Raw genomic sequence first — 26,552 nt, 5'->3', positions numbered from 1 at the left:
CACCCAAGTTAGTAAAAATAAAAGCGACCCAGCATGTCCAAACTCATCATTAGAGTATTCCATCGGTTTCATTTGACGGGTGGTTCTATACTTCGACACACAGATTAATAAAACATTTAAATTTATCTATTTACCAAAAAAAAAACATCATTACCAATACATCTAAACAGATTTCAACCAATATAAAAATAGAATAGAATAATAAGTCAATAAATTTTGCATTGAAATCATAAAACGAAGCAAATTTTGAAACGAAAATTTTGCTATAAAACCACATCTAATTAGAAAAAGAGGGAGTATCAAGAATTGTTGTGTAATAAAGTTCTGAAAAGAAACAATAAAGAACATCAGTACCAGATTTCCGTTTCCCACTTTACCTTTCCTCATTTTCTCTGTCTCCTGTCCAAAGATGGCGTCCGAGACAGACCAAACCTTCAAAGATCTTTCATGGTTCATTCAAGCAATCAAAGACCCACAACGAAACCGCTCCAACCTTCTTCAAACCCTATCTTTCTCCTCCTCCTCCGGCAAAACCACGCATTGTCAGCTACTCACAGACACGTCCATGAACATCAACGTCACCAGAGACAACCTCGCTTCGCTTTCCCAGATCTTCATCGAGCTAGCAACGTCTCTAGAGACCCAGACCTCTCTCAGGAACTTGGAGTTCGAAGGAATCTCGTGGGACATCGAGTTATTACAGAGCCTTGGCTTGCTCCTCGACAACGCCTCCACGATAAAGCAGGTGGCTTTCAGAAAGAACAGGTTCAACGAACAATGTCTGAACGAGCTCTCGGAGATTCTGAGAAGAAACAGTTCGCTGAGAGAGGTTATGTTCTCAGAGTCGAGGATTGGAAGCAGAGGAGCTACGCTTCTAGCTTCGGCTCTCCAAGTTAACGACTCGTTAGAGGAGTTGCAGATTTGGGAAGGCTCGATTGGGTCTAAAGGAGCTGAAGAGCTCTCGAAGATGATCGAAACGAACTCAAGCTTGAAACTTTTCTCCATATTCGACTCAAGTCCCCTCGCCGCGACGCCGTTGATATCTTCCGTGTTGGCTATGAACAGAGAGACGGAGGTTCACGTGTGGAGTGGAGACCACAAAAGAGACAGAACCTCAAAGGTCGTTGAGTTCTTGCCTGAGAGCAACGCTCTCAGGATTTACCAGATCGACACCTCTGGCTCTTGCAGAGTCGCTGCAGCGTTGGGGATGAACACAACGGTTAGGTCGCTAGACATGGCGGGTGCCACGCTGAACTCGCGGTGGGCGAAGGAGTTTCGATGGGTTCTTGAGCAGAACAGGACTCTTAGAGAAGTGAAACTCTCCAAGACCGGTCTTAAAGACAAGGCCATTGTCTATGTTGCAGCTGGACTTTTCAAAAACAGGAGCTTGCAGAGTTTGTGCGTTGATGGGAACCGGTTCGGGAGCATTGGCGTCGCGGATCTGCTTTGTCCATTCAGTAGATTCTCTGCTCTGCAGTTACAAGCCAACATCACGCTTAAGACACTCGTCTTTGGAGGTACCAAAACCAAGATTGGAAGAGATGGACTCACCGCGATTTTGAAGATGGTAACAACAAACGAGACCGTGGTTCACCTCGGGATCCACGACGACGCTAGCCTGGGGCCTGATGACTTCGTCCACATCTTCAAGAGCTTGCAGAAGAACGCTTCTTTAAGACGGTTTTCGGTACAAGGCTGCAAAGGTGTAAGAGGTGATAGAGTCTTGGAGGCAATCACCGAGACGTTACAGGTTAATCCATTAATTGAGGAGATTGATCTAGATAGGACTCCGCTTCAAGTTTCAGGGAACGCAGATGATATATATCAGAAGCTGGGACACAACGGTAGGAATGTAGACGAAGCAGAGATAGATTCGTTCAGGGATATGCCACTCACTGAGCCGAAGAGCGTTAGAGCTTTCCTTTGCGGACAAGACTATGCAGGCAAGACTACGCTATGCAACTCTATAATGCAGAGTTTCTCTGCTTCTGGCTTCTCATACGTGGTGAATGTGAGAACTTTGATGAACCCTGTGGAGCAAGCTGTTAAGACAGCTGGTGGGATGAAAATAAAGACGTTCATGGACGAGGAAACGAAGATCTCGATGTGGAATCTTGCGGGGCAGCACGAGTTCTACGCTCTTCATGATCTTATGTTCCCCAGCCCATGTCTCTTCTTGATCGTATTGAGCTTGTTCAAGAAACCGAGCAACAAAGAGCCGAAAACACCAGCGGAAGTAGAAGGAGAGCTTCAGTACTGGCTTAGGTTCATCGTCACCAACTCGAGAAAAGCGGTTCAACAATGCATGGAACCAAACGTCACAGTTGTGCTCACGCACTCGGAGAAAACCAACCAGCAATCAGAAAGCTTTCAGGCAACTGTGGGTTCTATCGAGAGAGTGAGAGGTAAGTTTCAAGATTCGGTGGATTTCTTTCCGACAGTGTTCACAGTTGATGCAAGATCATCTCCTTCGGTTAGTTCACTCACAAATCATATTCGGATGACAAGTAAAGCCATCCTTCAAAGAGTTCCCCGGGTTTATCAGCTTTGCAATGATATGGTACAGCTCTTATCAGACTGGAGATCGGAGAATTCAAACAGACCTGTTATGAGATGGAAGGCCTTTGGAGACCTTTGCCAATACAAAGTTCCTTCCCTGAGAGTACAGTCTCGCAACGAGAACACTGAGACTGTGGAGACGAGACGGCGAGCCATAGCCACTTGCCTTCACCAAACAGGAGAGGTGATTTACTTTGATGAGTGTGGGGTTTTGATACTAGACTACGAATGGTTTTGTGGGGAGGTTCTTGCTCAGTTGATAAAGCTTGATTCAAGAAAGCAAAGGAACGGTTTTGTCAGCAAGAAAGAGATGGAGAAGATTTTGAAAAGTAGTTTGCAGAGTCCCATTCCAGGGATGACCTCAAAGGTACTTGAGCACTTGGATGTGTGTGATCTTGTGAGGCTAATGAAGAAATTAGAACTTTGCTATGAAGAAGATCCTTCTAGTCCAGACTCTTCATTGTTAGTCCCATCGATTCTAGAAGATGGCAGAGGGAAGACTCAGAAATGGCAGATAAACAACACACAAGACTGTGTTTATTCAGGAAGGCATCTCCTGTGTGATGATTCAAGTCACATGTTCCTCACAGCTGGACTCTTCCCTCGTTTACAGGTAAGGGCTCAGTAATAGTCTCTGTTTCTTTCATCTCTTTAGAACGCAAAACTTACTGATTGTTCATACAGGTGCATCTTCACAACAGAATCATGGAACTGAAGAACCAACACGGGGCGACTTATAGCCTTGAGAAGTACCTCATCGATATAACGATCCAAGGCATTAATATTAGAGTGGAGCTTGGAGGACAGTTGGGAGATTACATTGATGTTCTTGCTTGTTCAACAAAGAGCTTGACAGAAACTCTGAGGCTCATTCACCAGCTAATCATTCCTGCTATCCAGAGCAGCTGCCCCGGTGTAATCCTCCTTGAGCACATCATAAGACCACAGTGCGTTCAGGACTTCACTCCACCGCGGTTCCGACAAAGTCAGTTCGTTTCCCTCCAGAGGCTAAAAGAAGCATTATCATCAGTTCCTGCGGAGGTTATGTATGACTATCAACACACATGGGACTCTGTTGTAGATTCAGGTAAGACTGTTCTAAGAGCTGGATTTGATTTAGCCCGGGACCTCCTCTCCGATGATGATTTCAGACAAGTATTGCAAAGAAGGTACCATGATCTGCACATCTTAGCCCAAGAACTACAAGTTCCCACCGAGGACGATCCTGAAGCAGTGCCTGTGACCAATGAGCTGGAGAACGTCGATCCTAGCTTCGGTGGAATAGCTAAGGGTGTGGAAGCAGTACTTCGGAGGCTCAAGATTATCGAGCAAGAGATACGAGACCTGAAGCAAGAGATCCAAGGACTGAGATACTACGAGCACAGGCTTCTGATCCAGCTTCATCACAAAGTGGATTACCTTGTCAATTACAATGTCCAGATGGATGAAAGAAAAGTTCCAAACATGTTTTACTTCATCACACCAGAGAACTACGGGAGAAGACTCATCACGTCAATAGTTCCTGGCATGGTTTCTCTAAGGATACACATGTTATGCGAGTTCAGACGGGAAATGCACGTTGTGGAAGATCAGCTTGGATGTGATGTGATGCAGATAGACAACCATGCTGTGAAGTGCTTGGCTCCATACATGACAGGCTTCATGACACTTGTGACTTTTGCCCTGAGGATTGGAGCAAACTGGGCAGCTGGGATGGGACACATGATACCTGACTTGGGCCACGCAATCGCTCACCTAGCCACTCCATCTGTCATGGCAGGAGCCGCCGGAGCTGCAGGAGCGGTAGGGGTCGCTGCTGCATTGGGTAGGAACCGAGGTAGAGATAGAGATATCCAGGAGCAAGAGCAAAGAGCAGCTCAGCAGTGGCTCATCGATTACTTGAGGGAACAGAATTGCTCAACCGGGAAGGACATTGCAGAGAAGTTTGGCCTGTGGAGAGTTAGATACAGAGACGATGGGTCCATTGCCTGGATCTGCAAACGGCATATGATCACTAGAGCTAATGAAGTGATCCAAGTTCCGCTCTAATGCTTGCTTGCTTGCTAGCTACCTACAAAAATGTAAAAGAAGGTAATTTAATTAGCCAAAAACCATTTTCATCGTCTGTTGTTACCGTATGACGAATGATGATATTTAAATCTGTACCAATATCACTGTTTGCATTCCCTTATCCTTATTACCCCAACGGTACACAGACCTAAAAGTATCCTCTCAAGATCCTCCTATGAAAAAGACACTTCAACTAACCAGAGAACATTTGTTAAGATTTTTTTCTGAAAGCTGAATCATTGGATTCCTTGCCCCTCTCCCCCACATATGGGACCGGACCTCCTCTTGATGGTCACAAAAGATAAATGGGGTCCCTAGAGTGACAGTGATTGTACGAATAATTAAGCAAATCTTTGGCATTGATCACTATGCTTTATAGATTATTGTGGATGTTAAACAAACATTGATTAGGCAGCATAGGTAGGTTCATATGATGAGGACATGGTTCATATGGTACAAAGGAGAGGCTAGTAGTACATAATAATAATAATTTCACATCAACTAAAACATCAAGATGACCAGATGGGAGATACAACATCAAACAGTACATTATTAGGAGATTAGTCTTTCTTCATTAGTAAAAGTCTAGGAGTGAGTGACCTGAGAGTTCTTTCCTCGGAACTTGGTAAAACAGGAAGTGCTCAGAAGAAAGCCCTGCTCCCATAGTACACACGAGATCCGTTGTTGTTGCTCTTTGGTGTTGGCAGCTTCTGAGAATCAGAGCTTGAATTCTCTGATTTTGTTGGGCTGTCAATGTCCAGAGGAAGCTTCATCTTAGCCAGTGAATCAGTAAACTGTTGCATGCTTTTCATGTACATGTCGACTATATCCTGCTGCACCACCTTTGACTCTGGCTCAACCCTCACACTGAGGATGGGTTTCACATTCTTCTCCCCTGAAGCCTCGCTCTCCGACTCCTGGGAATCCGCTTTGGAGTTGAGATGATCATGGTTTGGTGTTTCTGTTGCAGAGTGAGCTGAAGCGTGAGGAGAAGCAGCTTCATTTGCTGCATTACTGATCTTAGGTGAATCTTGCTTCAGTACAGAAGTGACAGAGTTGGTTACATGAATCTCAGTATCAGAAGTAACCAAGCTGTCAGAAGTTTCTGAGTCGATGGTAGAACAGGAGATCCCAAAATACTCGGAAACCATCTTCTCGTTTTCATTAGCGACATTAGGATCTGGAAACTCTATCTTATCCAATTCACCAGGAAGTGATTCAGACCCTTGTGGATTCTTGGTAGCTTCATCAACAGAAACAGATGAAGGCATAGTGGGAAACGCCATCACTTCAGGGTAGGATCCATTGTAGGAGAGAGACAACTGAACAAAACCAGCTGGGGAATGGTACAGATCAGAGGAAGAAAGAGCGAACTCTTTTTCGAGTTGCCCATTCTTGAAGAGCAGTTCCGACATAGGAACCAGAGTGAAACCAAGCAGCTGGTCTTCGAGATAGTTCCTCACCCTGCTCATCATGTAAATCTCACACTTGAGGGAAGTCACCTCCAAAACCCTGACATCAAGCTTAACTTTGTCATCAAAAACTGGATCCCTCCCACCGCCGTTGATGATTTTGGTGGAGACAGAGTTTTCAGGATCACTCGTAAGGCAAAGCTTGGCATAAACGTCTTGCTTGTGGTATATACAAATGTTATGGATGTCCCTTGCCTGGTGCACATGAACCTCAAGAGTACCAACAAGGTCTTGCTGGCCACAAGTGATGGCATCTTTTCCACTGGATTTGACGCCGTTTGATCGGTTTCCAGAGCTCTGCACAGAAGTTGACTTCTCATTCTCAGACTCACCAATCTTGAATGGTGAAACAACAGATTGTGGAGAGTCCATTGCAGAACCTAAGAAACAGTCCTGCAAACATAAAGGCCAATTAGTATCTCAGTATATATATATATATATATATATAGTAAACAGCCTATCTTTCTTGGCAACTTGCGCATCCAGAAGAGACATGACTGACTCTCAAAAGTGACCTATGTGTTCGTGATCAGTATAACACCAAGCTGAGTAAAATTTTTTAATATTTCTTTAAGCATGCAAAAAAAGGCCATTTCACAAATTCAAGAACAATGAAACAAACTCTCTTTTCTGAGATGGGCCCATCAAGAATCAACACAGCCAAAATTCAAAGAACAAGTTCAGATAACAAGAAAGAAATTTAGAAAACTAGAGTCGCTCACTCTACAGGTACAAGTCTTTCAAAACTCTAACCAAATCAAACAACTCGTGAGCAGATTCATATAACAAGGCAATGGACTTTTCTCTTAGTGATCCTAACTGAAAGTTTAAAGATTTTCTTGCTGGATCCTAACTCAAAAAAGCATGCTGCAGTTCGCACTCAACACAAAATATAAAAGGTTTTAATCACTTCAAACAAAACTTGCCTTAAACCCAAAACAAAGCTCTGATCTGCAACTAGAGAGAGAAGAGACGGCAGCTGATTTTCTCTAACAGAGCAACCCAAAAAGGCAAACTTATTAAAACAAATGAAAAAGAGAGTAAAAGGACAAACTCGTAGTTGTAGTCGTGTAAGAATATGATTGAAATAGCAACAAGCATGTGAGTTTACATGAGAAAGTTACAAAACAACATTGAGAATTTTCAAACAGAGACTTAAATGCAAAAACTGTTATTAAGTTGAAATTTTTTAGGGTCGGCGGAAAGAAAGAGAGAGAGAGAGATAAGATTAGGGTTTGGCAGTCACTTCAATGGCGGACCACTAAGAAAGTGGGACATAGCCTTATATATACAAAATTCAACTGTTTCCGCTGTGAACAAAAAAAAAGTATAATTGAAAGCTATAAGCTTTTCCACGAGACCATTAAAGACAAAAAAAAAAAAAAAAGAAGATTGTAAAGCTTTACAATAATACTTCACAAGGATGATATCACTTACAGAGCTGTTAGGAAGAAGGAAAGGTCTGAGCTTTTTGCTGGCAAAAGCTTCCTCCTGGACCTGGTAGAAGGGATAGAGGAGAGCGTTTTAACTTCTTTTTTCCTATTCGTAGCTAATGGGCTTTGGGGCCCACTTATCAGTTTCTAGCAAAGCATATATTTTTCCCAAGAATTTTTTTTTTTTTTTTTTTTTTGTTTCTCTAAATTCCATTTGCAAACTGTAGTGGTATTAACATGATTATTTATAAATAATTATAGAAATTCTGAAAACGTGTATTTATAATTTTTCCAACTATGTATTCACACAAATATTACTTTTCTTTTTGAAAAATGAGTGGATATGAATGCATGACTACACATGTTAAAGTTAGATATGATATTTAAAACTCTGAAATTTCTTGAAGATGTCTAGAACCCACAGGAAAGTTAAAAATGATAAAAGATCCAAAAGTGGTGTTTTTCTAATTTTTGTATATTGTCATTATTCAATATTCATGTATAATTTAAATATCACTGTTTTTTTGTTGCTTAAATAAATATCATTGTTTATTATTAGCATTTTCCTTTTGACAATTATTATATGTTTTGATGCCAAAATTTTCAAACTATAATTGGTGATATATTATAACATAAAAATGTCACTATCATCTCGGTGCCTGCTCTTTTCCTTTTAGTTGCTTAAGATCTTAAATTCCTATTTCTTTAACGTACAAATCGACTTTTTCTCCTAATTACAAATTATTGTTTAATTATTCTCCCTCCTCAAAGTTTTTGTTGGTCTAACAGGGAGGGGGGGCTAATGAAATTTGATTTGTGCACGAAAGTGTAATTTTTGGGTCAACATGGACGGGGCATATTTCTGTGTGTTGTTTACTGTTTATGCATCTTATTGGTTGGTAAATTCAGTTAGACTGTTATTTATTTAAATAAAATTAGAAGATTGTGTTTCAAATATGAAATCAGAAAATAAATTTGAAAATTCTTTTTCAACGTATTTTCGATTTATTTTATTCTACCTATACAAATTACAAAGACATACAATCTGCCAGTCTGGTACATGATGTTTAAAGTTTTGTATCAGCAATAGTTAATTATTTTTTACTGAGTTACTACTTAAAATGTTTCAAAAGGCATGAAACTATGTGAAACTTGGTCAGGTTCTGGAACTTATTGTTTCAGTCTCTTAATTTCATTTGAGTTGCAACAGCTTGAAGAGAAAGAGAATGTGCTAGCCACAAGATCTAATGAGATTACAGAGGAAGACAACCATTTGGGTGACAAGATTCGTGAACTAGAGGTCTCTCTTTTTTTGCTATTTTACATATAGTTTTGCTTATTGTGTGTGTTTGTACAATGGCGTGTATAATGTTGGTTTTTTGTGAGTTTACAGGAGGAACTAATCAGAACCAAGAGTGGTTACTTTGCGAGGGAAAGCTTGAGTCAATTGAGAATGAGCATCAACAAGTCTTTAGTCTTGTCCTGGGATAACAACGAAGATTCAGAAAAGGAAACGACGTATGATGATGATGTGATGGAGTTGAATAAACATGTTGACAAGTTTTACACGTATTATGATGATGACTTGAGGGATTCCATGCTGTCCACCTTTGCAAGTGCTTCGTGCTGTGAAGCAGAGTCAGTGAGTGGAGATGAGATCTGCTCAAAAGATGTTCTGGTTCATAAAGATTACCACATAAAACTCGTGTTTTTGAAGAGCCAGCTTTGTCACAATCTCCAAAGATCAGGAGTTTTCGGAAAAGCGTGGCTGCGTCTACAAAGTTTCAAGCAAGTGCTAGGAATGTTGAGCAAGTTGGCCCTTCTCTGTCCAAGAAGCCTTTGAGTCCTACAGATTCTCTAGCTGCAAGTCTACATAGAGGAATGCAGGTTATAGACTGTCACCAACGGAGCTCTTTTGTTTATCAAACAGATCTTTTGTTTCATTCTCGTTTGGGCATCTCTCTCTGAAGCCTTGCGATGAAGCCGAGAATCTTAATGCATCGGTTAAATCATTACATGAAGATAGACAAAAAGAAATTGGATCATCGAATCTCCTCTGCCTTTCTTGCAGACAAAAACTTGACCATGAATCTGAAGTATGTCTTGTCTAAAACGCCTGAGACTGAGCATTCGTATTGATAACTTCTATATTAACAGGGAGGATATAAGGCAATAGAAGAAGCTTGCACGGAGGAGAAGCATCTCAAGAACATGTGTGCGGAGCAGGCTACCAAAACTGAGCAGCTAACTTGTCTGGTAAACTTTTTATAAATTTGTGATGAGACTACCTAAGTGTTAAAGGCTGTATTTGAATTTTTCAGTTAGACCAATACAAAAATAACAATGCTCAAGAGCCTAGTAAGGTAAGCCAATATGTTACACTTCAAACACACAAGCAAACTAAGTGAACTTTTGTTCAAGCCCTCGGTATTCGCAACTTTAACTATAGTTATCTGTTTGTGCAGCTAATGAAATCCGATGGTGGAGGAGATGAAACTGAGGTCGTGAAGGAAACACATGAGACAAATCAACTCAGTGAAATGGAAGCTCTTTTAAAGGAGATTGCAGAGCTTAAGAGCAAGCTACAGCCTACTAAATCAACAGATACTCTGAGATCATCTTTGCTACTACGACATTTTCAAATAAGGAAAAGCACTGATCTAACCAAAAACGCTGAGAACAACAACGATGTCCTAGAGGAAGAGCATGAAAGGTGGACGGAAATGGAGAGTGAATGGATAAATTTAACAGATGATCTGAGGATGGATATTGATAGTCACCATAGACACGCAGAGGATCTGGAGATAGAGCTCAAAAAGGAGAAGATTTCTACTGAGGAGCTAAATGATGCCCTTACCAGAGCCATGCTTGGTCACACAATAAATTCATCGAGAAATACACATAACTGTAGGAGAAGCATGATGAATTAGCTGAGAGGCATCATGTGACGATGGCAGAAATAGCTGATGTGAAGAAAGCAACGGCTAAAGCTGCAGTTAAAAGCCGTCATGGGAAGCATTTTGCAAAAGCCTTTTCAGCTGAGCTTACTGCCATTAGAGCTGAGAAGGAGAAAGAAAGAGAGTTCCTGAAAAAGGAGAACAAGGGCCTTAAAATTCAGCTGAGAGATACCGCTGAAGTTGTCCAAGCTGCTGGAGAATTACTTATCAGACTAAGAGAAGCTGAGAAATATGTACAATCCTCTGAGGTAACTTATACTTTCACCATTTAAGAATAGCTTGAACTTTTCCATGTGGTTGGATCCCTTGTATATTCTAATGTTAGTCTTGTTTTGCATTCTCAGGAACGTTTCAGATCAATTGAAGAAGAGAATGGGAAGCTGAAGATGCAAGTGGAGAAGTTAAAAAGTAGGCAAAAAAACAAAAATGAGCACAGTGAAGCCTTTGCAGAAAACAAATTACCAGGGTCTGCTTTAGAGCCATGGTTCAAAGAGAAATGATGATCATTTATCAGAACGCAGAACTGGTTTGGTCAAGGAGGATGAGGAACACAGAACCTACGTGGTGAGCTATGACGATTATGCAGACGATCAGGCATGGAGAGCTGAGTTTGGAGCCATGTATCAAGACCATCAATACTGATGATGATCTCATTCAGTTCAAGAAGAAAGACCTTTACTCAGTCCATCTTGTTATAGACAAGACCCATCTTGGGTCATCTCATCTTTTTATGTTTCCTAAAAATTCTTACTATGTCTTGTATTTGGTTGTCTTCACATCTTCTATTGTTGTATTGAATCATGTTTCTTTGTAATCAGAATATTTTTCATTCGTCAAAATGAATCATTATCTACTAGCAACAATCATGTGAATGCCTTATAAAACAATGTTTAGATTATCCTTATAAGGATAATTAGTTTAAATATTTTCTTTATGAATTATAGCACGGACCTAACAGTAGTATACTTTAATCACAGTTAATTTAAACACAAACTCCTATAGAAAGTATAGGATCATCTAGTGATTAATGTATTAGGGAAGACGTGCTATTTCCCCATGAAAAGTATCGTATCCTTCCATATGTCTCTCAAACTATGACCTCATCGTAGGTGTCCCCGAGAAAAAAGTTTGAAACGTATTTCTCCATGAAACTATAACAAACCAATTATATCTCCTTGAAATAAAAGTTCGAAAGCCATAGCCCCATAAAATTAAATCACTCGGTTTAAACCTATAAACTTCAACCGTTTTGGTTAATTAAACCAGTATAGACCAATTAACAACCCGATTAAAGATCCGATTATAGAAATCAAACCAGAAATTATAAACCTAAGCTGACAAACTCATAAACCCTTTCATCCCCCCCCTTTCACTTATACCCAATTTCAACCGAAAATTGAAATTAAAAACCCTAGAACTACAGATCAAGGAGATAAAACACAAGAGAGAAGAGAGATGGCTTCAGTTGATGATGTCGATGGAGGAGGGAACTGCCATTTGTCCATATGTTCGAGACAATAAGAAGACTTGCCAGGGCTCGGATTGCAAAACGATCGGCAATCTCTCATGCTCACAGAGGTATAAAATGATTTGATTTTTTTTTTTTTTGGTTTTCAAGGATTTCACTCTCTGATGTCTCTCATTCTCTAATGTGATTATTTTTTTAGGGATTTGTACACCATATGCGACTGAGTTTCTTAAAGTAGAGAAGAAGAAAGCTACTGAATGCACAATTACAAGAAGCACCAACGGAATGTATGAAGCAAAGTTGGGTGGATGTACTCACCGTGTCAGCTTGGATAGATGGACTTGCACGTGTATGAAGTTTGAGATTTGTGGTATTCCCTGTGAGCATGCCTATGGAGTCATTCTCCATAAGAAGCTTAAGACTGAGGACTTCGTATGTAAGTGGTTCAGAACGTCTATGTGGAGAAGAAACTATACTGATTGCCTTATTCCAGTGAGAGGTGCTCGATTTTGGCCTCAAACGAGTGCTCCGGACGTTCATATTCCACCTGATCCAGACCAACCGGGGAGGAAGAAGCTGCCTAAAGCTGAGAAGAAAAGAAAGAAACCGGCTAATGAGTCTCCAACCAAGAAGCAACCAAAACATAAAAAGAGAATAATGCACTGCGAAGTCGATAAATGAGTTTTAGGGTTCTTGTTCGTCGGGAAATCGATTTTTGATTTTAAAGAGGGCGGGTCAACGGGTCGGGTCAATCTGGGTTTATGTTTAGTTTCGAACCGTTTTGGTTAGTTAAACCATATTTTTTCGGTTTGGTTTTGTGATTATACCGAAAAATGGCTTAACCAATATCGAATTGAGTTTCATGGGGAAATATGTTTCAAACTTTCTTCTCGGGGACACCTACGATGAGGTCATAGTTTGGGAGACATATGGAAGGATACGATACTTCTCATGGGGAAATAGCACGTTTTCCCAATGTATTATGCTCAAAGATAAGAACCGGACTGAAAGGAAAAGTTAAGGGTCCGAATTCTGAAATATTAAAATATAGGGGCTTTTACATAGATATAAGGATTCCTTAGCTTTATTTAAGGCCCAACAAAGGCCCACTAATACTGTTTGGCAACAGGCTGAAAAATATACCAGAATAAAACTTTGAAGATTAGGTAGAAAGCGAAAGTATCTGTAGCTTCGGATGCTTCAGCTATGGCGGCCGAGAATCCTTCAAACGGTGTAGACGTCGACACGAGTCTCGCTTCCCATTCAAACGATAACCCCAAAGCCAATGTTTTGACCAATCATGACTCTTCCATGGCGTTGACAATCCCTTCCACCGCCGTTTGTCTCGGCCGTTTCGCCGGAGATGCAGCAGGCGGCGCCGTCATGGGGTCTATATTCGGCTATGGTGAATATCTCTCTTCGTTCTTCATACTATGTTTTTGTGTGTATGCTCGTTGTGAATGATTCGGTTCTTGATAGAGTATAAATATTGGTCTGTGTAGACTTCTCTAGCATAGCGTTTCTATACAAGAACGTTACTCAATTTTATTATTCTTAGTTTAGGTTTCTGCGTATGCTTCATTAGTTGGCTCTAGCGACTTAGGAACAACAAGATTACTTTAGTTAGGGACAATAACAATGCTGTCTAATTTTTAAGGAACAACAGTGGTTTGTGGAGATGTCAATGGTGTAGCTTTTTTACACGAAAAAGCATTCTTCAAGTTTTGTTAGCTTTGTGTGTTGACTTTGTTAACGACTTGATTTAGTGACTAGAGAATCAGTTTATCTGATTGTTTTGTCTGGTGTAACCATTATAAGCTCACTGACATAAGTTTTGGATTAGGTTCTGGATTGTTTAAGAAGAAAGGATTTAAGGGATCATTTGCGGATGCCGGTCAGTCTGCAAAGGTGTGTGTAAAATTTTAAATCTTTAAAATTTGTTGAGTACGAGCTGTTGTTATATATACCTGTGTGCTAATCATTCAGAAAGCTAGCTGAATAATTGTAGTTTCCTTGCTAGAATTTTGCGATTTTATCTGGAGTGCACAGTTTGGTTGTTTGCCTTCTGAAGAAACTGCGAGGGAAAGATGATGGTTAGACTCTTTAATGTTTCTCTCTTTCTTATCTTTCCTCACATATGCGATATAACATGCATAGTCTAATTGAACTCTTAAGCGTGTCTTTGCTTATGTGTTAACTTGATCTCTATTTTTTGCAGCCATTAACGTTGGAATTGCTGGATGCTGCACTGGCCTTGCTCTTAGTTACCCCGGTAAGTACTTAACGATGAACCTATTTGAGCTATTCACTTTTGTTTTGACCATATATCATTGTACAAGTTACGTAACTTGTTTCATCAGGCTATGACTTGAAAAGTAGAAGAAAGAGGTAACTTCATATTGAACTAAAGAGCAAAGATATTGAACTAACAATGCGTTTGATGATCGTGTGTGTTGCAGGTGCACCACAAGCAATGCTACAAAGCTGTGTCACTTTTGGTGCCTTTTCTTTCATCCTCGAAGGACTCAACAAAAGGCAAACAGCTTTGGCTCACTCTGTCTCCTTGAGACATGATCCAACCAGAAGTCTCAAAAATGATTTACCACTCTCCTTGGCTCTCCCAATCCATGAAGAGATCAAAGGAGCTTTCTCATCCTTCTGCAAATCTTTAACAAAACCCAAGAAGCTCGCGTTCCCTAGCTCACGTTGATCGAAGTTTTTTTTATCCTACTACTTCCTTTTGTAGATGTTAAAAGAACAGATGTAAACAAGAATCATGTTTCAAAACATTTCCATTCTATGTGCTCCAATATCTTAAAAGTTGCCTTTTTCAGTTACCTAACAAATGAACTTCTGGATCACCTTTCACGTTCCCATCTCAATTTGATTAATATATCTGAAATCATTCACCAAATGCAACAACACCACCCAATGGGTGATAGAGGAGTTAACAAGCTGTACCACCGATTCTGGTACGATGCCTAACACTATTACGATGATCAGGATTGTGATGGATTCATCAACCATCATGGAAACCTCAAAGACCTTATCACGTCTTTGTTCCTCCATCCTCTTCCCCTTTGAATCGCTGCACCAGCTTTACCTCCCCATTTTCCTGTTCTAATATATTGGATTAAAGTAACCATGCTCGAAGAGATATTGATGGGGATGTAGCTCAGATGGTAGAGCGCTCGCTTAGCATGCGAGAGGTACAGAGATTGATACCCCGCATCTCCAGATTTTACCATTTTCCATGGGAGAGGTACAAGGATCTCTTTTAGGCCTGGCCACGGGTCAAGTACCCGGCATTTTTTAGGTACTTGTTACCAGACTTGGTTTGTTTAAGTAGTTATATTTGTCACCTGTATTTGACTTGTTCTGAACAAGTACTCACTGTATCAAGTACTCGCAATTTTTTTTAAATACTTGTAAATTATTTGATTTGGTTTATTACTTGATTTTATTTTTTACTTCACTTGATTTGATTTGATTTGATACTTGATCTTTTCATTTACTTAACCTATTTTACTTGATTACTTGAAGTTAAAACACAGAATTTTACTTTTACGGCTCTGTATATAAAAGTTAGATTTTCGTTGGACTAAATCAGTTAGTACTAGTCCAATAGGTTAGTAATGTTGGGTATTGATATTTAAACGCACAATTCTTTTAGTTTTGATAGACATATGATACATCAAATTTTAATTAACTAATAAACTAGATACCAAATATTTAATAAACTAAATAATATATAACAAGTAAAGGAACAATTAGAAGATACAAAGTAACAAGTCAAGTAACAAGCCAAGTAACTAAAAATAAAAATATATTTGTTACTTGACTTGTACTTATGAGTAATAGAATCCATTTACTTGTTACTCGACTTGATTGTAGCAAGTACTTGTTTTTTTAAACCGAGCCGAGTCAAGTAGCAAGTATAAGCCTGATATCAAGTAATACTGCCCATGCCTAATCTCTTTTACCATTTTTCATTTTTTTCCCAAATCATGTACTGTTTTAGTTATTATTTTGGTAGTTGTTACTTAGCGTGTTTACTATTACGTGATACTAAATCTGTTTCTGTTAGAAATATCTAGTATATAGGGTCAAAACTATCAAATGCACACATATTAGAACAGAAATATCTAGTACATAGGGTCATAAAACTATAAAATGCACATATTAGAACAGAAATATCTTGGGATTAAGAAGACTACCATTTTAAACAACGTAGGTGTTAAACAAAAATAGCATAATATGCTAGCTACAACTTACAATAATTCAGAACTTTGTAACAAATTATACTCGAAACCTTTTGTCGAGTTACACAGGCTTCTTCTTCTGATCAGCTTAAAATGGGTCGACGAGCTATTTCCCTACGAGAAGTATCATATAGCGCCAAATATCTCCGAAACTATTGCCTCTGTCTATATGTCCCTGAGATTAAAGTTTTATATTTATTTCCCCCTGAATACATAGTTCGAGACCTATTTCCCCACAATAATCGAATTAGTTGGTTTATTATCGGTTTACTGTTTAAGTTAAACTATAAACCACTTAAAGTTGATAGTTAACCAAATAAGATCCAATTAAGATAGATTTAAACCCGATTTAAGACCCGGACTCATTAAAAAAAGTGATCCAAACCCATACCCGAGTATTCTCCATCGATACACTTGATAGAAAAATTCCCAACTTGTTGAACCCTATAAAACAAAATCTCATTTGATTTGGAAGCAGCGATCAATGGAGTCAGTGTCTGAAGCATTTCAAAACGCAGAGGGTCCAAACGTGGAAGATGAGTTCGACGAAGAAGCCGTGGAGAGAGACGCGTTCGAAATCGAACAACTGGTAGATAACTACGTCAACGAGCCTTCAATTCGACATGATGAGATTCCAGAAAGTGATAGTGATGACAGCGATAACGAGGGTAACAAGAGTGAGAAAGTTTCGAAACAGAAGTCAAGCAACCCTGTGAGGCGTGGTAACGGGATATTGTACAAGGATCAGAGATTCTTCAATGGAGTGGCTTTTAAGGAGTGTGTCCTTGATTACGCACTCAGAACAGGTCGTAATATCAAACAGTACAGGTATGATAAAGATAAGATTGGATTTAAATGTGTTGGTGGATTGAGTGAAGATGAAGGTGAAGCTTGTGAATGGAAAGTATATGCATCTGTGCTTCCTAGTGACAATATCTGGAAAGTTAGGGTCTTTGTAGAAAAGCATAGCTGTGTTCCTAATGGATCATGTGAGATGTTGAAGGTTCCACAGATTGCTAGGTTGTTCGTCGATAAGATTAGAGAGGAACCGGAGTATTATATGCCCATGAAAATAGAGGAAATAATTCAGGAGAAATGGGGACTCACTGTCTCGAGGCCGCAGTGTCAAGCAGCTAGGATTAAGGCGTTGAAGTGGATTGAATTTGAATATGATCACCAGTTTACACGGCTCCGTGATTATGCGGCAGAGAGGTGCTCCGTTTTGGCCTTCCACGAGTGCTCCTGATGTTCACATTCTTCCTGATCCAAAACAACCGGGGAAGAAGAAGATTACCAAAGCAGAAAAGAAAAGAAAGAAAGGAGTTAATGAATCACCGACAAAGAAGCAACCTAAGCACAAGAAACGTACAATGCATTGTGGAATTTGTGGAAAAGCTGACCACAACTCAAGGTTTCACAAAAAGAACCAGGTTTGTTCAATTCTTCATCGCCTATTTTGTGTAGCAAGACAAGGATTCACTAATCTTTCTCTCTTTTGTGTTTTGTCAGCCCTCTCAAGCTCATTCTCCAGCTTCTTCTCAAACAGCTTCACCAACGAATTGTCAAGCTTGATGAGTGTTTGTTCTTTATATGTTGTCTAGACCTTATCTCGTTTTCTGTGGATGTTTGTGGGGTTGAACTTTTTAGGTAGAAAGTATCTAAATCTTATTTGAAAATCAATATCTTTTGCCCTTTTTTATGCGGAGATCACATGGCTCTTTTGTTTACGTTTTATTTGTGCAAGCACATGGCTTTCATGTTTGTTTATGTTATCTTTTGTCGATTTTCAATGCTCATATATTAAAACTTAAAGGTCTTACAATACTACTAGAACACAATAAGAACATGGAACAGTCTTAAAATATTACTTAAAAACACAACAAGCTGAACCATTTTCTTCATACAACCTTGCCCACTATCACTCCCAATACTACACATCCAACAAGTCCTAATACCATCATTTTCTTCATGCTTGCTTTGGCTTCTATCAACACTTGTTCTACCTGATCAAATATCTCTTTTTCCACCGTCATTTGAACTTTCTCAGCCAACAAAGTCTCTGTTTTTGCCATCTCTATCAGTTGTTCTTCATGCCTTGCAATTTTGAATTGGAGTGATTCAACTTCGTTTATCAAAACCTCATCAATCCACTTGAATACATGGTTATCATTCATAAGCTACATCATGAATTGCAACATAAAACATCAATCATTTATTTGGCTCTCATCGCAAAATCAATTAAACAAAACAGAAACACTTAGGCATAACAAAAAAGAACTCACCTTCTTCGCTGCAGCATGGGCACATCGGAAGTATCTTCTGTATGGGTTGTGGTCGGATTTTGACATCAGAGGGACAATTTCAGTGCCACACCAACATCTCTTTGGAATCCCTATTATCTTTCCACCTCTGCGAAGAGAACTACTTCCTCCACTCGATGCTCCAGATACATCACTTGAAGCCCCTGACATTATGATTCTTCAAAAGCAGAGATAGAGAATTTAGGGTTCTTATTTTTGTTTTCAGAGATTTGGGGATGTCTGTGTTTTGGGTTTATGAACATATGTAAGGGTCGGGTTAGTTTTTGTTTTTGCTCGGGTATTACTTTTGGTCGGGTTTTAGTTTGGTTCGTGATTTCGGTTTAGTCTCATGTAAAGTAGTAAACCGATAATAAACCAATTAATTCGATCATTGTGGGGAAAATAGGTCTCGAACTATGTATCCGGGGGGAAATAGATATAAAACTTTAATCTCGGGGACATATAGAGAGAGGCAATAGTTTCAGAGAGATTTGGCGCTATATGATACTTCTCGTGGGGAAATAACTTGTCGACCCGCTTAAAATCAGTATTAGAGCTTTACATAAACCAAAAATCAAACCGTGCCCGCTAAGGCTTCCAATTCACAGGTCAAAAAGCATGGTTGGTACACAAAGCAAAAGCTAATTTACACCACTTAGACATCCTAACCCACCTAGAAATGAAGAAAAATAATAATATCAAAACATTCCGTCGCTGCTAAGGTTCGAACTCACCGACTCACCGGGGACTCGAACTCACTCACTATTCCGGTTTCCATTATTTTTTTTCCTCTTTTTCAGCAGCCAAGACTCTTCATTATCTCCTTTAGCTTCTCAATCACAGCCGTCGGATCAGCCCGTGAGTTCGCCAGATGCATGACATGATACTCCAAACCTTTCCACTTTGCTATAAGTATTGGCCATATATATTGTTATGTTATATTTCCTAATGTATAAAGGAAATATTCATCGTATCTTAGGTTTAGCCGACCTAAGGATTTTGTATATATATATGTTTGTATGGCAAAAGTTAATAGACAAGTCAATTTGATATCAAATCTTCATGGTGTCAGAGCAATAAACACAAGTTTATCATCTCTAGTTCTTGGGAAATCTTGTGTCGTTAGTAATGGTGGAAACTGGTGCAAAAACTGATGAACCTCGATCAATTTCGCCATACTCGTTGTTTGCTTCAGACAACCCTGGAGCAGTCATAACCTCTGTTCAGTTGAATGGAGACAACTACAATGAATGGTCGTCGGAGATGCTGAATGCCTTGCAAGCAAAGCGTAAGCTAGGGTTCATCAATGGAACATTGAAGAAACCAGATGAAGGGAGTCCGGACCTAGAGAACTGGCTTGCAGTGAACTCTATGCTGGTAGGTTGGATTCGTACTTCCATTCAACCAAAGGTGCGGTCAACGGTGACGTATATCTCGGACGCGCACCAATTCTGGTCTAATCTTAAGGAGCGTTTCTCGGTGGGGAACACAGTGAGGATTCATCAGATAAAAGCTCAGTTAGCCTCGTGTAGACAAGAAAGTCAATTCGTGTTGGATTACTTTGATAAGCTCTCAACCCTGTGGGAAGAGCTGCAGTCGTATCAACCCATTCACGTTTGCTCTTGTGGAGCTGCGACAGCGATCGCAAAAAAAAAGGAGCAAGAGAAGATACATCAGTTTGTGATGGGATTGGATGATGCAAGATTCGGAGCCATCTGTACAACCATCATTGCTATGGATCCACTGCCTTTGTTAGGAGAAATTTATAACAAAATTGTACGAGAGGAACAGAGGATCGTGGCAGCTTGGTCACGAACAACAACAAGAAGCAGTTGGGTTCTTGGCTCGTCATGATGTTTCACAGCCGAACAATTTGGAAGCGAGACAACAGAGCTCACTATTAAAGCCAAGAAACATGCTCTGTTCTCACTGCGGCAGGTCTGGTCATGAAAAACGAGATTGTTGGCAGATTATTGGGTTCCTGGAGTGGTGGCCTGATCGTAACAACAGTGGAGGCTGTGGTCGTGGTAGAGGTGGTCGCAATGCTGGCTTGGGTGGTTCAGGTCATGGACGTGCACAAGCAACTGCTGCACACGCTACAACTGCACATGCTACAAGCTCTAATACATCATCAATCCCAGGGTTAACGTCCGACCAGTGGGAGATCCTCACCAAATGATTCAAGAAAAGTCTGGTAGCAACAGTTCAGATAAGTTATCTGGTAAAAAAGAACTTGGTGATGTTATTCTTGATACAGGTGCCTCGCACCATATGACAGGGAACCTGTCGCTGTTAACAAACGTCAAGAACGTTCCTCCTTGCTCTATCGGGTTCGCGGATGGTAGCAAAACCTTGGCTACGAGTGTTGGAGTGTTTCCACTGTCCGACACAGTCTTGTTGGATAATGTGTTATATGTCCCTGCATTAAACTGCACATTGATATCCGTATCTAAGTTACTAAAACAGACAAATTGTCTTGCAACATTTACAGATACGATTTGTGTTTTACTGGACCGTTTTTCGAGGACTTTGATTGGAGCCGGTGAAGAGCGTGATGGGGTCTACTATTTTACGGATGTCGTCTCAGCCAAGAGTCATAAAGCAGTTGGAGGTTCAGATCAAGCTTTGTGGCATCAACGCTTAGGACACCCGTCGTTTTCAGTGCTTTCAGATTTGTCTTTTTCTGCTTCTAAAGTAGATGGTTCTCGTCCTTGTGACGTTTGTTATAGAGCCAAGCAAACACGTGAAGTGTTCTATGATAGTATGAATAAAACAAAGGATTGTTTTTTTCTCTTATTCGTGTTGATGTTTGGGGTCCCTATCGGGTTCCTTCCTCTTGTGGCGCAATCTATTTTTTGACCATTGTAGATGATTTTTCTAGAGCAGTCTGGACGTTCCTCTTGCTAGCGAAATATGAGGTGAAACAAGTCTTGTTACAGTTCTTCGCATACACAGAAAAACAATTCAACAAGTCTGTTAAGATGGTGCGTAGCGACAATGGTACGGAGTTCATGGTCATGTCGTCGTATTTCCGAGAAAATGGCATAGTCCATCAGACCAGTTGTGTAGCTACACCACAACAAAATGGGAGAGTTGAAAGAAAGCGTAGACATATTCTTAACGTGGCACGCACAATTATGTTTCAAGCAAGCATGCCTATCAAGTTCTGGGGTGAAGCCGTGTTAACTGCTGCTTACTTAATAAATCAAACTCCATCCTCCATTCACAAGGGAAAGTCACCGTATGAGATACTCCATGGCGTGACACCAGACTACAAGCAACTGCGGGTTTTCGGCTCAGAATGTCATGTTCATAGAGCATCACGCGATAAGGATAAGTTTGGTGCCCGTAGTCGCGCGTGTGTGTTTGTCGGCTTTCCGTTTGGGAAGAAAGGTTGGAAGGTCTACGATATAGAGAAGAATGAGTTTTTGGTTTCTCGAGATGTTGTCTTCAGAGAGGATACCTTCCCTTTTGCGGCAAAGACAATTGGGTCTCAAGAATCAGTCTCACAGTTAGAAGAGTTTGATGAAGATTGGTTAATAACACCAGTCGACAGGGGGAGTAATCAGGCTACAGGTGATATCGATGAACATGCCCCTCCTGTCTTAGAAGAAGTTTCCGCTGCAGAAGTTTTGGCACCTCAAGAACCCAGTGCCACGCCTGAGGTGTTGCCTCAAGAGAATCTTGGAAGAGGTTGTAGAGAAAAGAAGCAGTCAGTTCGTCTCAAAGATTTTGTTGCGTACAATGCAGCTCTAGTAGACCCCGACACCCATCACACGCTCTATGTCTGCTCTCATCAGTCCTCGATGCCAGCCCTCCCAGGTACATCACTTTATCTGCTAAGTGACTTTGTGTCTGATGATCAGTTCTCTCCAGGTCATAAAGGATACTTGACTGCACTTACTACTGCTTCTGAACCTAAAAACTACAAAGAGGCAGTCGTGCAAAAAGTGTTTCGGGATTCGATGATCACTGAGGTTGAGGCTCTTGAAGATCAGCATACTTGGGACATCACTGATCTTCCACCTGATAAAACCGCTCTTGGTAGTCAATGGGTCTACAAAATAAAATATAATGCAGATGGTACTATCCTCAGATACAAGTCACGTGTGGTCGTGCAAGGTAATAAGCAAGTGGAGGGTGAAGACTACTCGGAGACGTTTGCTCCTGTGGTTAAAATGAACACGGTTCGTACACTGCTTCGTCTTGTAGCTGCAAAACAGTGGGAAGTCTATCAAATGGATGTCAACAATGCATTTTTACATGGAGATCTCGAAGAAGAAGTGTACATGAAGCTACCGCCTGGGTTTCGTAATAAGTTTCCAGGAAAGGTGTGTCGATTGCACAAGTCGCTATATGGACTCAAACAAGCGCCTCACTATTGGTTTAAGAAGCTGTCTGATGCTCTCTTAAGGTTCGGTTTAGTTCAGTCATATGAGGATTACTCCTTGTTCTCCTACACTCGTGGAAACATAGAGTTGCGTGTGCTTATTTACGTAGATGATCTTCTCATCTGTGGGAGTGACGCTTACATGCTGCAGAAGTTCAAAGATTATTTAAGTCGTTGTTTCTCCATGAAAGATCTAGGAAAGTTAAAGTACTTTCTCGGTATTGAAGTTTGTCGAGGATCAGAAGGTATTTTTTTATTACAAAGAAAATACACTTTAGATATTCTCGCAGAGACTGGAAATCTTGGATGTCGACCTGCTGCAACACCTATTGAGCAGAATCATGGTCTGTCCACAGTTGTTAGTCCACTTTTTGAGGATCCAAAGAGATACCGCAGGTTACTTGGTCGCTTAATCTACCTTCTCAACATGCGACCAGAACTCTGTTATTCAGTACACATCTTATCTCAGTACATGAAAACTCCCAAAATAGCTCATTGGGATGCGGCGCTGCGTCTGGTTAGGTATCTAAAAGGTTCCCCAGGTCAGGGTGTTTTACTTAAGTCGGATACTGATCTTACTCTCACAATATATTGTGACGCTGATTGGTCGTCTTGTCCTCTCACACGCCGGTCATTGAGTTCGTTTGTTGTCATGCTTGGAGGGTCTCCGGTTTCGTGGAAAATGAAAAAGCAGAAAACAGTATCTCATTCGTCTGCTGAAGCAGAATATCGTGCTATAGCTGCTGCGTTGCGTGAGACAAAGTGGTTTCAAAGGTTACTAAAAGAACTAGGCATCGATCAAAGTGCTCCGACTAGGTTCTTCTGTGATAGCAAAGCTGCAATACACATTGCTGCGAATCATGTTTTTCATGAACGTACGAAGCATTCGAAAATGACTGTCATTCGGTTCGTGATGCAGTCAAGGATCGCACTATTGTTACTGAGCATATTCACACTAATGATCAGATTGAAGATATCTTAACCAAATCGCTAGGCCGAGTTCAATTTCAGAAACTACTGTCCAAGTTAGGTGTTCAGGATCTTCACACTCCAACTTGAGGGGGAGTATTGGCCATATATATTATGTTATATTTCCTAATGTATAAAGGAAATGTTCATCGTATCTTAGGTTTAGCCGACCTAAGGGTTTTGTATATATACGTTTGTATGGCAAAAATTAATAGACAAGTCAATTTGATATCAAATCTTCAATAAGCTCGAAATGAGGTCTCTCAAACTCCAAATCTTTCCACTTAGCTATAAGCTCGAAATGAGGACTCTGAAACTCCACGCTCACAATCTCAAATATCGTTGTGTTTGGAGTTGCAGACACAATGTGTGTCAGTCCCGCCCCGTGAGCTCCTATGATCACTGACGCGTCTTGGATGGCTCGGACTTGATCTTTCATCGACATGTGCGCAAACAATCCATTCACAAGGTTAATCCCGCATTTCGTCAGACCAGTGGAGCCAGACGCGACCCAATGGTGCAACGACTCGAACACCTCTTCCTCGTTTATAAGCAGAGGCTGGACTTTACCGTCGTGACGAGGGTGTGCTAAGTAATCTTCACGGCGGACAAAGAGAACATTGTGAAGAGGAGAGGATGATGATGAAGTTTCCGATGAGCGGTGTCTGTTGACAGTAAACCCGAAAGCTGATCTGATCATTTCTCCAAACTCTGAGAGTCTTGCGGTTTTTTTAACGTTGGGGTTTTGCCAAAGACTGAGCTGATGATTCTCCTTTGCAGTAAATCTCTTCGGACAAGCCTTTGACAAGAGCGGTTTCGTATCCCAATGGTGAAAGAACCGCGTGACGGAAACAAACCGGTTTACTGAAGTTCTTAGCGTATCTGATCCCGGAGAACAAAGCTGTCCATGTTTCTTCTTAGCGTCTGCATTAAAGGGTAAGCTACAAGTTCAACGATGGTTTTGCGTAAATGAAACTGAATATGAACAAGACGAAGAGCATACCGTGCAATGTCCATCAATGAAAACAACGTGTGGCCGGTTAGGTAAACCGGTGACTCTAGAGGAAACGTAAGCGTTGTACCAATCTGTCACGGTATGGAACATATTGGCATACTCGAATCTCGTGACGAGCAGAGTTGGTTCCTCCACCCACTGGAGCCAAGCAAACCAAACATTAATCAACAAGATCATTACATATATGTTTCAAGATCAAAAGCACGAACCTCCTCACAAACGAAATCTTCAGTGCCAACAATGCGAATCGAAGCTACCAAATCCCTCATTGTATGTGTATCGATACCACCTTCTTGAACATACTCATTCAGCATCTCCTCTCATTCACCAGCCGCCGCCAACGCGGCGGTTTCTCTTCTTGAATGAAACATCTTCCGCCACCTCAAACGCGCCTTCTTGAAACTCCGCCTCCTCGTTCCTCCCCATGACTTCCTCTAGCTTCTCACCCCCTCTCGACATCGCGATCCGATCGGGGACCATCCTCAGATTCCTCCCCTCGCATATCGAGCTCTGTAGCGTCTCGCTGTAGGAGCATCGAAACCAGCTTCCTTCTTTAGAAATTCTCGGTTTGAGGAAGTCAACTCTCCGGGTGAATCCGTTCCCGAAGTAGCCTTCGCAGGAGCGAGCGGGGAGATTCTTCTGCGGCGGCGTCCAGGGGAGGTAAGAAGGTAAGATCGGCCACGGCTTCGGAGTCGCTGAGTGGTTGTTGACGGAGACGTGAAATCGCAATGGGAGATTTGGATTTGGCTCCGGAGACGACGATGAGGAGTGGAAAGCGAAGTAGATGCAGAGGAAGAGGAAGAGAGAGTTGAGAAGTAGAGCATGTAGAGGATTATCTTCAGATTAAGTGGAATCCTCTTACTCATCTCTCTCTCTCTCTCTCTCCTTGGCTTCGCTTGATTTGCCGATTTAGTTTTTTAAATTCTCTTCAGGAGATAGAACTGGACTTTCTATTTTTAGATTTACATCGCTTTCTCTCACTCGATCCTGAAAGGAAAAAAAAACATACGCCGGTAGAAGATTCAGTAGAGATCTTTGCCCGATGTTTCACCGGAAAGATCTTCAAGGTGGAGGAAGAAGACGTGAAGACGAATCGGAATTTTTTGCAAAGGTTCTCCTTCTCTCTTTTCCTCGGAAAAAAATCTCATATGGAACAAATGGCAAAAAAATAATCTCGCACCATCAAAATTATTCTACGTGGACCAAGTATGTGTAAATGACGTTTTTGCCATTAATGATGAGTCAATATGAACCCTTTGATCAAATCATTTCTATTTTAATGAGAGCCATTGAATCATCAGAAGAAAGAATGGATGAAATATTACAAGATTGCCATTAATGAAACTTAATCATGAGGTGTCGGATCTTCTCATCATGTTTTAATTTTGGCCATCGATTTCACTCATCTCTCCTTCACTCTCATTCTATTTCCTTATCTCAATCACGTGATCAACTCAAAGCCACACAATTTTCGTTATTTCATCCGCATTCGACTGGGTACAACCAGTATAACTCTTACAACTAAACATGTTAAAAAATTGAATAACTAGTATATAAATGTTATAATTTATGTATTATATGTAGTTACTATAATCAACACGACTAATAAATCATGGTTTACATATGAAATAAACAAGAAAATATTGTAATTGGTATC

General features: G+C 40.6%; 6 protein-coding genes and 1 pseudogene across 8 annotated transcripts; 4 read left to right on the top strand and 3 right to left on the bottom strand.

The window, feature by feature from the left end:
* Positions 1-280: 280 nt before the first annotated feature.
* On the top strand, positions 281-4,750 carry LOC106318374 (protein TORNADO 1). The gene is made up of 2 exons (XM_013756319.1): positions 281-3,172; positions 3,244-4,750. The coding sequence occupies exons 1-2, from the start codon at positions 410-412 to the stop codon at positions 4,606-4,608; spliced, it is 4,128 nt and encodes a 1,375-aa protein (XP_013611773.1). The 5' UTR covers positions 281-409; the 3' UTR covers positions 4,609-4,750.
* Positions 4,751-5,017: 267 nt separating this feature from the next.
* LOC106318892 lies at positions 5,018-7,636 on the bottom strand. 3 transcript variants are annotated; one of them, XM_013757051.1, is made up of 3 exons: positions 7,539-7,583; positions 7,028-7,411; positions 5,018-6,494 (listed from the first exon to the last, which is right to left on the bottom strand). In XM_013757051.1, the coding sequence occupies exon 3, from the start codon at positions 6,471-6,473 to the stop codon at positions 5,271-5,273; it is 1,203 nt and encodes a 400-aa protein (XP_013612505.1). In that variant the 5' UTR covers positions 6,474-6,494; positions 7,028-7,411; positions 7,539-7,583; the 3' UTR covers positions 5,018-5,270. The 3 variants fall into 3 exon arrangements, with proteins under 3 accessions (XP_013612505.1, XP_013612506.1, XP_013612507.1); XM_013757052.1 differs by lacking the exon at positions 7,028-7,411 and having other exon boundaries at positions 7,539-7,636; XM_013757053.1 differs by lacking the exon at positions 7,539-7,583 and having other exon boundaries at positions 7,156-7,411.
* Positions 7,637-8,669: 1,033 nt separating this feature from the next.
* LOC106314953 (kinesin-like protein KIN12B) lies at positions 8,670-11,311 on the top strand. Its single transcript, XM_013752747.1, is given in 10 exon segments — positions 8,670-8,834; positions 8,928-9,204; positions 9,207-9,451; positions 9,454-9,630; positions 9,692-9,790; positions 9,856-9,897; positions 10,000-10,407; positions 10,410-10,739; positions 10,836-10,985; positions 10,987-11,311. Coding segments are annotated over 10 exon segments (2,040 nt in total). The 3' UTR covers positions 11,134-11,311.
* A 685-nt stretch (positions 11,312-11,996) lies between these two features.
* On the top strand, positions 11,997-12,640 carry LOC106314952. The gene is made up of 2 exons (XM_013752745.1): positions 11,997-12,069; positions 12,159-12,640. Exons 1-2 carry the CDS (start codon positions 11,997-11,999, stop codon positions 12,638-12,640), a joined length of 555 nt encoding a protein of 184 aa, XP_013608199.1.
* Positions 12,641-13,113: 473 nt separating this feature from the next.
* On the top strand, positions 13,114-14,787 carry LOC106315700 (mitochondrial import inner membrane translocase subunit TIM22-3-like). The gene is made up of 5 exons (XM_013753502.1): positions 13,114-13,364; positions 13,803-13,867; positions 13,980-14,052; positions 14,178-14,231; positions 14,419-14,787. Exons 1-5 carry the CDS (start codon positions 13,166-13,168, stop codon positions 14,667-14,669), a joined length of 642 nt encoding a protein of 213 aa, XP_013608956.1. The 5' UTR covers positions 13,114-13,165; the 3' UTR covers positions 14,670-14,787.
* A 3,332-nt stretch (positions 14,788-18,119) lies between these two features.
* Positions 18,120-18,692, bottom strand: LOC106314951 (uncharacterized protein At4g04775-like). Its single transcript, XM_013752744.1, has 2 exons — positions 18,504-18,692; positions 18,120-18,398 (listed from the first exon to the last, which is right to left on the bottom strand). Exons 1-2 carry the CDS (start codon positions 18,690-18,692, stop codon positions 18,120-18,122), a joined length of 468 nt encoding a protein of 155 aa, XP_013608198.1.
* Positions 18,693-24,079: 5,387 nt separating this feature from the next.
* Positions 24,080-26,032, bottom strand: LOC106315680 (annotated as a pseudogene).
* Positions 26,033-26,552: the final 520 nt, after the last annotated feature.

Source organism: Brassica oleracea, chromosome C9, assembly GCF_000695525.1.
Source record: "Brassica oleracea var. oleracea cultivar TO1000 chromosome C9, BOL, whole genome shotgun sequence".
Classification (NCBI taxonomy): Eukaryota; Viridiplantae; Streptophyta; class Magnoliopsida; order Brassicales; family Brassicaceae; genus Brassica; species Brassica oleracea.
This window is presented reverse-complemented; position numbering and strand designations above follow the sequence as displayed.